Source organism: Panthera onca, chromosome A3 (assembly GCF_046562875.1).
Source record: "Panthera onca isolate mPanOnc1 chromosome A3, mPanOnc1 haplotype 2, whole genome shotgun sequence".
Lineage (NCBI taxonomy): Eukaryota > Metazoa > Chordata > Mammalia > Carnivora > Felidae > Panthera > Panthera onca.
The window spans coordinates 53,887,636-53,900,094 of record NC_138341.1 but is presented as its reverse complement, the minus strand read 5'-3'; the positions used below and the strand labels follow the sequence as shown (position 1 = coordinate 53,900,094).

Sequence of the window (12,459 nt, the reverse complement as noted above, 5' to 3'; positions counted from 1 at the left end):
TCGGGCTCTGGGCTGATGGCTCAGAGCCTGGAGCCTGCTTCCGATTCTGTGTCTCCCTCTCTCTCTGCCCTTCCCCCGTTCATGCTCTGTCTCTCTCTGTCTCAAAAATAAATAAACGTTAAAAAAAATAAATAAATAAAATCATGAACTTCTCAAAGTTTATCTCACTGTCTTCCTTTATGAATTAAATCTTTTCCCCCATCTTCCTTCCATAAATACCATAAGGCGGTCCTTACTACGACGCTCCCAGTCCTTCCAGTGCAACCACCTTTAACAGCCCCACACTGGCAGACGCAGCTTCCGTTTCTCCCCTCTCCTTCCCCTCGCTTCACCCTGGATGGAACAACACCTGAACTGGTGACTGCCTTTCGGCCTCTCGTCCCTCCAGTGCACACTGCAGACTGGTACCCAGTTCAATCCAGTGAAGCTCTATCACCCTGGCTTCTAAGCCTCCTGCTAGCTCTACAACTTCTACATGAGGCGGTCCCCCTGCACCTCCCACTTTAGAGCATTCCAGGCCCCCCTTGGCAGCTCCTCCCACCTTCTTTCCCAGACTTAATGTTCCTTACTCCGCTTCAAGTGTTAGATGTGGACAACTGGACCACACGTTATTCCGCCAACAGCTTGCTGATGGTTTTCCACTATCTCCCCTTCAGCTAATGCTGTTCTTTCCAACTGCAAGGCTCCCACGTCATCTCCACCGATTTAAACCTTTCAGATCTTTCAGACTCATGCCTGCCTGCTTCATGAGGCCTTCCCTGGCCCCAAAGCACCTAGCCACAGACTGATTCATTCTCTACTCCTAATTCAACATTGAACTTTGTTTCCAATGCCAGGTATCATATTTACCTTTCTTTAAATACTTATATATTCACTCCACTTCTAGATTTATAAAAACCTCGAAGAGGAGACCATATTAGAAATAATTTCCCTATAGTCCCTGTTATGTTCAGCATGGTGTCCTGAACACAGATGTTGAGTTTATAATTCAGCTTCAACAAATCTCTCCTGTTGAGAAAGTATGATGCTGCTCAGAAAAAATAAAAAAATAAAAAAATACAGAGACAGCATTTACTCAGAGAATTCCATCAATTAACAGGACACAGCATAAAGAAGACACTTAATACCGTCCATATGACACACGGATTTGGGAACAGATCTTTTGCACACTAGCTATTATTTCTCAAAAACTAATTAATGCTAAGAAGCTTAGCCCAGTTGGCTTGTTAAACTGTTTACTAAACTGTCATGATGAACAAGCAGGGTTCCAAAAATGTGATTTCACAATAAATAGTTTATCTTCTGACCACAGAGAGTCCATCTCAAACTCATCTATGCAAGGTGTGCACACTCGTGTGACACAAGGTCCAGACAGAGTGTCCAGAAATACGACCAGAGTGGCACTCTCAGCTCTATCTTAAACAGGCAGGAAGGTACAGGTTTTCTCAAAAGGCATTAAGCAGACACCCGGAAAACCTGTCAGGAAGTTCACACCTTCACTCATCTAGAAACTGGTAAGAGAAAATCTAGGCTGAGCACATACGTGTAAGCTTCCCAACGAGAGGAGAACCAGTGCCCAGAACAGTCCTTGGTATATGGCAAGTGCCCATTAAAGGTTTTCTGAAGTGGAAGGAAGTTCAATGTTTTTAATTATACACTAGAGGACTCCCCCCCCACCCCCCAGGAAGATCACCCTAATACTCTTTTAACTGACAACTTTCAAATGTGACTTTCCAGCCATTTGTTTTTACATTTTACATTTACATAACCACCTTATTGAGATGTCACAAACCATAACATCTCCCTTTTAAAGTGTACAAATAGTGGGTTTTAGTATATTCCGAGTTGTGCAACCATCACCACTACCTAATTTTAGAACATTTCATCACCTGCCCCAAACCCCATCCCCATTAGCAGTCATTCTCCACCCCCTCCCTGCAGCCTCTGGCAACCATTAGCTATTATCTCCCCTGTTTTATTGTGGTAAAATACACAGAACATAAATTTAACATTTTTTAAGGATTCAGTTTAGAGGCATTAAGCACATTCACACTGTTGTGCAACCATCACCGCCATCCATCTCCAGAACTTTTTCATCTTCCCAAACTGGAACTCTGTACGCATTAAATAATAACTCCCTCTTTGTCCACTCTCCCTGCCCCTGGTAACCACTAATCTACCACCTGTCTCTATGAATCTGACTATTCTAGGTATATCTCCTATCAGTGGAATAATACACTGAAGGACTTTTGAAGGATGATTGGACTCCAATGATGGCTGTAGTCACAGTTTTCTATAAAGCTATAAAGGACAATGAACTTTCAGGCTGCCAATGTCAAGCCCCACAGAAGACTCTGAAATAATAACTCGCATGTAGTTACCAGTATAGTCGTCAAAGTTGACTCTTCCTCTCATCGTGTTTACGACGGACTCTGGCTGCTCAAAAATTTCCTTCTGCATAAATGAACTGAAGTTGCCTAAAGTAATATAAATTACATCATTAAAATAACAAATTTGTACACAACTAAAAGTCTGCCTCCTGTAACATCATCTTAGTAAATGAAAAGAGGGCTCATGCATTAGAGTACAATATTCACATATGACATTTTACCCTATGTGAAGAAAAATAAGCAAGTAAGGAGGAAAACTCACTTTATTAACTTCATACCTAAAATATGCAGTGAGAGCAAAACAGGGAGTGGGAAGCTTAAGTTTTAGAGTCAGATCTAGGTTTAAATCATGGTTCTATCCTTTACCACCTAAATGGTTCTGGGGAAATTCTTTATAAAGTAAGAACAGCAACTACTTCACAGCATTGTCATGTGGATTAATATAGGGAAGACCTGACATATAGCAGTTATGCAATAAACGTCAGCATTTATCCCACGTCGACCCCATGACAAAGGAGGAGAATAAAAACCATGATGGCAATAATCATTAACAGTTAACAAGAGCAAACAGTTACATAGTGCTCACTAAGCATGTCAGGCACTGTTCTGAAGGCTTTACATAAACTAATCCTCAAAACAACCTTAACAAGGTAGGTCCTATTTTCCTCCTTCTGTAAAAGAGAAAACTGAAGCAGAGAGAATAAGAGAGGAATAAAGAACAGAACACAAACTATGCTTATAAAGTATCTTAAAAATATCAAGAACCATTTCAATGACCAATCTGTGTTTTTAACATCAAAAACAACAAACCATGAATTAGTTTGAAGGACAACTACTTTAAGACCAGCAGATAATTTTCCAAAGAAACATCCCTTTCTCTGGTGTTATCCCCTCACTCATCATGTGGAAGGTTTCAGTCAACACCGTGTCATCAGATTCCTACACTACAACAGGAAGTAGAACGTCTCCTTCCCATTAAGAACACCAAGCTATAACACGACAAAAACTTTCACCCTTCATGATCTGCTGGAGTTCCATCTGGAGGGTTTGCACAGCTCGTCCAGGGTGATCTCCTGCAGTTCGTTTAATTCGATGGATAGAAAGACGGCCGTCCACCACCGCTGCAACATCATCATCTTCAAGAAAGATGACGCGATTGGTATGTTCTATGACAGCACTATAAAATGTTCAAGGAGATAATACAGTCAACAATCAAGGATGATTATTACAAATAAAACTATCATCAAGACACAGAAACCATGGTTAAAATACAAACCTATCATCCTGGAGTATCTCTGTTAACTTTCTGGTTACCAAGGCCATTCCCTACAGGGCAATGGGCAGTTAACTAGGGACAATGAATAAAAGGATCTCTGTGCAATACCCTAAACCAAATTAAATTAGATCAGATCAGAAAGCATGGCTATTTCTTCCTCATTCTATCACCAAATCTTCCAATTTTAACTCCTAAATATTTTTCAAAGCTTCTATGTCCACCACCACAAACCAGTTCAAGCTACCATCAGCTCTTGGCTAGACCAAGAGCTAGGAACCTGCTAACTTATCCAACCACATGCCCTCTAATCTCCCTCCATCTGTTTTCCATTTCTGCCAAAATGAATGTCAAAAGGCAACTCCAACCAAGATTTCTCCCTCACCCAACAAAACACTTGATGGCTTCCCTTTGGCTCTTCAGAAAACCACAAAGCACAAAGCATGACCCCACTTTCTTCTCCAGCCTCCACTCCCACCAAACTTCCTCTCTCTATGCCAGCCACACTGCTACCCATCCTGAGTTCTCACATACTGATCAATTCACAGAAAGTGAATGCTCTTCCCTCTACCTCTTCACCTAATCAACTACTAATATGTTTTTATCTCTCAAGTGTCATTCCCTTAGAGAAATTTACCCATAGGAGTGTAAGTCACCCTGGTATAGGCATTCTGTAGCTCTTGTCACAGGTGGAATTCTACACTTGTGTGACTGATTAAAATTTGTCTCCTCCAATAAGAAAGAGCTCCTTAAGGACAAGTTGTGTGTGTGTGTGTGTGTGTGTGTGTGTGTGTGTGTTTAAGGATTATTTTATTTTATTTATTTATTTTTATTTTCTTTTATTTTTTGAATATCTCCACCCCCAACATAGGACTCAAACTCACAAACCCGAGATCCGGAGTCGAATGCTCCACCGAATGAGCCAGCCAGGCACCCATGGGACAAGTATATTTTTATTTTTACTCACCATTATCTCCTAAGCCTACCACATGGCTTTGCTCAGAGTGTTCAATATGAGTGTCTGAGCGAACGACAAAAGGATAAGCTTCTGCAATTTCTAGTTTAAGCCATAACTGTCAAGTCTGACCAACCTACTTAATGACAACAATGAAGCATCCCAGCACTAACTAACCACCTGCAAAAATTAGGCAACAGTGAAGCTTGTTCTCCCACAGAGACAATGCATTCCCGGCATGATCTAACCTGCGACCTATCTCATCGTTAGATCCCCTTAGGGCACAACAAATGACTCCAAATACTTGTTGGCAATGTGAACAATTCTGCTTTATCCTCATCACTATTAGTATTCCATTTATAAATGCATCTAAGCATCCCACAGTATTTTTCACTCAAAATGTCTTAGTCTAGTACTATTTCTTTTATAAAAGTGATTATAATCCATATTACTTCTGAATTAAAAAGGTGAGTATCCTTATTGGACTAAAACTACAGTGGTTTAGCAACTATACTGTAACTGGTGGGACACTAACCCATTCTATTCTAAATTCCAACCTAAAATCTCTCCTCCCTGTAAGACCTGGCTAAGGCTCCAAAAAGAAGACGAAAAATATACAAGATATCAGTTAATATGCTAGAACAAGTCTCAAGTACTGTTATCTTTTCTTGGAAAACTGACCTACATGCTTTGAATTGAGAGAAAAAAACGTTCTTAGGAAGCCCATTTCTAAAAAGGGCACCTATATTTCCCTAATTGACAAAATTCTCTTACACAGCATAACGAGATATATACAAGATGACTTCTGGTTTCTATAACATGAAAAGTTTTGCTAAGATTCTCTGAATCAAGGAAGGAAGTTCACCTTGCATCAGATGCAAAGTAATATTCCACTGCTTTTTCTTCAACAGGGAAAAGGCAAGTTGTGCTGTCCACACGAGAGAGATTACAGCTTCCTTTCTTGTCCTTCCCTAGAGCACAGAGGTAACACAATCAGCAAACACGTAGATCATGGCCAATATAGAAATACACATAATTTTCTTCAAAATCAACAAAAAAACATAGCAACACAAAATAATTTCAGCAATTTAAAAATGCTAGGTAGGTCACCTTATTTCCATGCAATAAGCCAACAAGAACAGACAAAAAGTGTAGAGTGAAATAGCAACTATCAAAGAGAGCGTGGCAGATAAGTGTTACATTACAAATGTTTTAACTATTTCTTTTCCAGGTAAAAGGCAAATAATTCACTAATATCACTCTTTTTTTAAATCAAAAGTATATATAGGCCTAATCTTAATTTAACCTTATACATAACTTGACAGAATACATATAAGTTTGTGTACCTAAACTTATCATAAAAATTACATTAAAAATGTCAAAATTATGCAATGAAAAATAAAGTGAAGACTAGTGGCATACTGATTTTTACTATCTGATAACAAAACTTCTCTAGGTTTTAAAAGTCAGCATAACAAATCAGGTTGCAGTCTACACTAATTCTGATTTTAAAAAACATAGATACTTAAAACTCTCTAACCATGGTATACCATATATAGCACCTACTGCTAAGGACTGGAAATATTATAAAACCAGAATCTCTTCTTTCTTTAAAACTGGATTTTCTTACATTTCTTGTAAGTCAGGATAAAATAGGATCCTTCTGCAATAATAATATACTTTTTTTTAAGAGATACAAGTTTATTGAATACACTAAAAAGGACCAGTGGGCAGGACACCAAAGGAGAGACTAGCTGCCTGCAATAATATCCTTTTAAATCTAGAACTTTAGAATTATGGGATCTCTACTTAATATGTCAAGTCGTGAATGAATTTTTTTTCCTTTTTGCCCATTCGCAACTAAAGTCAAAACTGGAAAGCAAAGTGAAGTCTGACACATTAGAAAGATATTTTTTAAAAATCACATAAATTAAAATCTATATTAATGTCAGAGAGACAAAAAAGCACCTTTACCTGAGATCAGGACATACCAGACCTTATAACCTACGGACACAACGGCCAGAGGACACTATAAATATACCTGCAAAAATTCATATTGTGTCTGTCGTCTAAAATGCATGTCTATAAAAGACTTGCTTATAATTATTCTTAGAAATGCACATCCAGGGGTGCCTGGGTGTTCAGTCAGTTAAGCATCCAACTCTTGGTTTCGGCTCAGATCGTGATCTTGTGGTTTCGTGGGTTCAAGCCCCGCATCAGGCTCTGCACTGGCAGCATGGAGCCTGCTTGAGATTCCTTCTCTCCCTCTCCCCAACTCGTGTTCTCTCTCAAAAAATAAACTTAAAAAAAATTTTGTAAAAATGTACACCCAAAGTTCTCCACAATCCATGCTTATTTGGTGTGTTTCAGACATGAAAATAAAACAGCCCTTTCCATCCAAATTCAACAGCAAAAAGATATTACACTTTAAAAAATACGTGTAAGGTGACATCCTAGAAAAAGTAATGCTACAGAAGGGTAAAGCAGATTGGTGTTTGCCAAGGGCTGGGAATGGGAACAAGGAAGGGCTGGCTACTGAGCTACAGCTGGAGGGAACTTTCACAGGACAGGATTGCTCTATACTTTGATTGTGGTGGTTATACAACCATTGGCACTTGACAAAACTCATGAAACTGCACATCAAAAAGAATGAATTTTACTGGTGTAAAAAAAGTAAATCAAAAAACATGCAGAAGGATAGCCCAGCACCTACATTTTCAAAATAAATACAACCAGTTTTGGTTATAAAATGCCCTAAAGGTATCAAGTTTCACTATACTCCTTCTCCAAATGTCATTCTTTGAGTGCCAAGGTATATTTAATTATATTATTTAGAAGGATTTAAGATAGCATTGCCTATTTAAATGAAAAAAAAACATTTACCACTTGATACCTATACAACTGTTACAATCCATAAAATGTTTTGCCGTACAATTATCTCATCTGATTTGAGTGGCACACAATTATGACCATCCCCTTTATTTTGTCCGTTGTTACACCTGGAGAAAATAGCAAAAGCCTAAAAGCCATCCCGTGTTCTCCCCTTTACACAGCCTCTTCAATAAGAGGCTAAACTCTTTAAATGAAACTTTGCTGAGCCACACGTTATCTACATACTAGCAACCAGAGAAATAAAGGTCACTAAAATACAATGCCTGATCTTAAATAAAATGTCTCATGGTAAGTTTCTCGTCTAACTTCTTAAGACCTTAGCCAATGTTTTTCCGTTATTTCTAAAAGCAGTCTAAGAAAATGTGCAAGATAATAACACAAAGGTAATGTATACAGGAGCAGGATTATTAACAGAAATCTGTAACTCTGGATCCAAAATTCTATACCCTCATTGGTAAACTAGTTTTTCTTCTGAAAAGGGAAGGAGAGGGAGGAGAATGTAAGAAGAAATCCTACCATTTCAAGGTCGAAGGCTATTTAAGGAAGTAACTTTCTGCTTTAAATAAAAAAGCTAAAGCAGCCACCATCTAAAGATGAAGAGGTTTAGAGTCCTTTGCTATTTTTTTTCAAGAAACCAAGAATTATACATTAATAATATGGGTTTCAATTCTCCGAATTTACCACTCCCTATCTTTTACATGGAAAGCTTTTAATAAGTAAATGAAAAGAGCATGCCATTTTGGGGGTCTAATTATATCAATAAAATGATCCATAGTTTGTATGGCTGAAAGTCCTATAAAAAAATAATAAACTTCAAACATAAACAATAAAAAAGACTCCAATTTCAAACAAAGCAATCAAGATGTTGAATACAAATCTAAAAGTAAAGTGTCATGCATAAAATAAAGACCATTTAAACATAATTTTATGAGAAGTTAGGATACAGTATTCAAATAACTACCAATGAATTCGATCTACAATAGCCTAACATACAATGCTCTTTTCTCAATGTAAGCATACTTACAATAATGTATCTTACATGATTTCAACTTAAAACAAAAAAATAAATTTTATAATTTCAATCTCAGAAATTTTAAAGAAACAAATTATTAAAAGCAGTTTTCTAAATGCCAAAAGCAGACAGACAAAATATACTCTGCAAATTAGAAAAATGTCAAAATATGTTTCCCCATTAAAAAAAGCACATTTTTAGAGGCCCAGCACATTCATTCACTCCAAGAACAAAGAATTAGTAAAGAAAGAACAAAAGAGGTAAGATTCCTCCCCATCCATGCAGAGTGCATTTCCCACCTCTTTCTCCCTGTGATCCCCACCGTGAGAATTTTGATCCAATCTGAGTCCTAGCTAAGGATATACAACAGAAAAAAATTCTACTCGTCAGAGAAATTACAACAACAAATCCTTTTCATGTCTAGACAGAACTACATATACATATGTGTGGATCTAACCAAAGAGGCATTCATTTCAATTTAATGGAAACAATTCTTTATATCTACTGCACTCAATTTATACAGTTTCCTCATGGCATTATGTAAGATTAATTTTTACCTGTTCTGTAGAGAATCGGAATGTGATCAGTAGAGAGTTTATGTTCACTTCGTACACCAATCAAGAGAGGGCTACCTCGTCTGTTGGTGCAAAATTAAGACAGAATTAAGCCATTTTCATAAATAATGCAGTGATACAAATTTTAATGAGCCAACATTCTTCAAATAATGTTGAAGACTTCAGGTATAACAAAAGCACAGCATAAACAGAATTTGCAAATATTAGGGCTTCTCACTGTTCTAAAAAGAACATCATGATCAGGCCTAACTAAATATCCTGACAAATGTAGTGATAGTACAATTCTCTAGGAATCTGTTTAGGATGTATGCTTCCAAAAAATATGGAGAAAGTTAAAGTTGGGGGCCTGAAATTAGAGAATATTCAATATCCAAATTCACAAAGTAACCACAGTGTCCCACTAGAGACAAAAGGCCAGTTATAAATGCCAAAATATATTTGCTTTGTGAAGGGGTTGTGTGAAATGGAAGAGTGGTGAAAAATGGATAAGGAAGGGCATATGAAAATAAACAGCGACATATGGCATGCAGATCTAGGAAAGGACAAGTCTTTACAGTAAAGGTTAACCATCATGTACAGAGAATACACTTATAATTCAAATGTTTCAAAATGCATACAATCATTAGTCATTATTAAATCTGCATGTACCTTGTGCCAACTGCTTGGCCAGGAAAATGAACACTCTTAAATACCAGTGCAAAAGCACCTTCCTATAAAGGAAAAAAAATACATTAGCAATATTTATTACCATCAATTACCAAAATGTGAAATGCCTAAAACATACTGGCTTCAGCACAGAAATTTTTTGTTCACATGCTGCTCTTTTTAAAGTTAAAAACAAGTCTAAATTTTAGGTAGACACTCATTCCTGAGCTTTGGTGTATCCAAGACACTTTTTAACCAAGCCCACTCTTGAAATACACTCAGTAGATAGTAGCTCCAAAACAGACTATTACTTAAAACACTATTTTAACACGCTGCCAACACTTTTCAATAGATACATCCTATCTCGGATGTTAGAGTGCAAAGAAGAGAGAATTAGAAAAGACCCCTAGCTCAATATTCAAAAACATTCTCTGGTCCAGTGATTTTATACCACTGTTAACCTCCATGCTTGTTGACCTTGTTACTAGAGATAAAAATATACACAACCAAAATCATTAACATGCACACCATACCACTCCCTCAATCCAATCTCCTCAGGGACAGGACCTAAGGAATTCAGGAGTGAATAAAAAAGGAACAAGAGGTAGGAGAGATAAGGGACCACCACAGAACACAAACTGGGTTATATAATGAATAGAAACAAGAAAAGGCTGGAAAGGCACAGTACTCTGTCTTGAGTAAAGAGAAGGAACAAGCCTCTATTTTCTCCATCTTCCTGACTCCTCCTTTTGTTGCAGACATCATAAGATTTGGGTAGAAGGAGGAAGTGAGGGCTGGACCTTCAGAGAGAAGTGAAGGGCTTTTAAATGAGAAAGCTAGAGTTATGAGTGGGGAGGACAGTAATCCCTATGCCTTTGGATTTTTGTGGGTCTCCAATATCCTTAATCTTTAACTAGGACAACTGAGACGGGATCAAAAAGAATGCCATTTTTTTTTTCTTAAGCTGGGAAATACTTTTCTATAGTGTTACAAGGCCAAGGAAAAATCCCCATAAGGAAAAACACAGAATTGACTATACTGGCTCAGAGACATGCAGACATTATACCAGAACAGAGTGTGCATTTCACCAAAGCTACCCTTGTGCTAAGTTACTGACTGAGAAGAACATTTGAGTGAGTAGGAAGAAAGTGATGAACCCCTGAATGCATCTATTGTGTACATGTTTGTGTGGTATCTATGGGTTCATGTGTTTTTAGAAAAACTCCTTGATTTTGGATTATTTTTAATTCTCATGATACAAACTACTGAAAAAGTAGAGTTTTAAGTGTGTGGGAAGGGAGTGGTCAGTCAGAGTCTCTCGAAATTATTCAAGTTGAAGAGCACCTTCGGTGGCTCAGTCAGTTAAGTGTCTGACTTTTGATCTCGGCTCAGGACATGATCTCATGGTTCGTTGAGATCAAGCCCCATGTTGGGCTCTGCGATGACAGTGGAACCTGCTTGGGATTCTCTGTCTCCATTCTCTCTGTGCCTCTCTCTCTCTCAAAATAAATAAACTTTAAAAAAGAAACAAAAAACATTCTCAAGTTGAATAGTAATATATATATGGGAAATAAAAGCCAAAAATACTTAAAAATTAGCACAGTTCCTGCTTACCTTAAGAGTTTGTGATAATGTTGGCGATAATCTTAAAAAGCATGGTTTAGGGGCGTCTAACTCTTGATTTTGGCTCAGGTCATGACCTCACTGTTTGTTGAGATAGAGCCCCGCATTGGGCTTTGTGCTCATAGCACAGAGCCTGTTTGGGATTCTCTTCCCTCTCTCTCTGTCCCTCTCCTGAGCTTACTCTCTCTCTCCTCGCTCTCTCAAAATAAATAAACAAATACATTTTTTAAAAAACTTAAAACTTATAGTTTAGGAGCACCTCACTGGATCAGTCTGTAGAGCATACGACTCTTGATCTAGGGATTACAGTTAAAGCCATCTTAAAGAAAAAAGTGTGGTTTAATACCAATTGTTGGATAACTCTCTCCACCAACGTAGTAAAACTGATATCTTGACTTTCCCGGTTGTCATACATGTACTTAACAAGCTTGGCAATTGTCTCTGTGTCTGTTTCAGATTCAAAATCATAGCCTTTGCTTTCCTGTAATTAGAAAGGAAAAAAATTGACACATTTAAGAAAATGTTCATGATATCCAAATCTATTCTACAGAATTTTTTTCCTCAAAAATTTCACTAACCAACTTCTAATATTTTTTGACCACCATTTCCCATTATCCATTGTTCAAAATGAAGGTCACCATCTAAGTGTAGCAAACCCAAAATAGTGAAGTATTTTGTGCAACTGAAATTGTGCTTTTAATTATATATACTTATAGATGCCACTATAAATTAAGAAAATTATAGGGGCACCCAGGTGGCCAGTTAAGCTTCCGACTCTTGATTTCGGCTCAGGTCGTGATCTCACGGTTCACGAGATTGAGCCCCACATCAGGCTCCGCACTGTTAGATTCTCTTTCGATTTTCTCTCTCCCCCTGCTCCTGCTCTCTCAAAATAATTTTTGAGATTTTAAATAATTAAATAATTTTAAATAACTTCAATTTTATATAATTAAATTTTAAATAATTAAAATATTATGGAATATATAACATCCACAAAACAATAATTCCATAATGAATATAATGATTCTTTCTTGGGTAATGATACCACACTATCCAATACAATAGCCATTAGCTATACGTGGCTATTTAAATTT

General features: G+C 37.4%; 1 protein-coding gene across 2 annotated transcripts in view; it reads right to left on the bottom strand.

The window, feature by feature from the left end:
• The window catches only part of GFPT1 (glutamine--fructose-6-phosphate transaminase 1), a 56,420-nt gene that overhangs the window by 22,917 nt on the left and 21,044 nt on the right, over positions 1-12,459 (bottom strand). Inside the window, exons 6-12 of one of the 2 annotated variants that reach the window (XM_060659336.3) lie at positions 11,712-11,846; positions 9,746-9,807; positions 9,080-9,159; positions 8,822-8,875; positions 5,484-5,589; positions 3,404-3,567; positions 2,382-2,477 (exon numbers count right to left, since the gene is read on the bottom strand). In XM_060659336.3, the coding sequence (XP_060515319.1) occupies positions 2,382-2,477; positions 3,404-3,567; positions 5,484-5,589; positions 8,822-8,875; positions 9,080-9,159; positions 9,746-9,807; positions 11,712-11,846 (697 nt within the window). The remainder of the gene's footprint in view (positions 1-2,381; positions 2,478-3,403; positions 3,568-5,483; positions 5,590-8,821; positions 8,876-9,079; positions 9,160-9,745; positions 9,808-11,711; positions 11,847-12,459) is intronic. The other variant, XM_060659339.3, reaches the window with a different exon arrangement.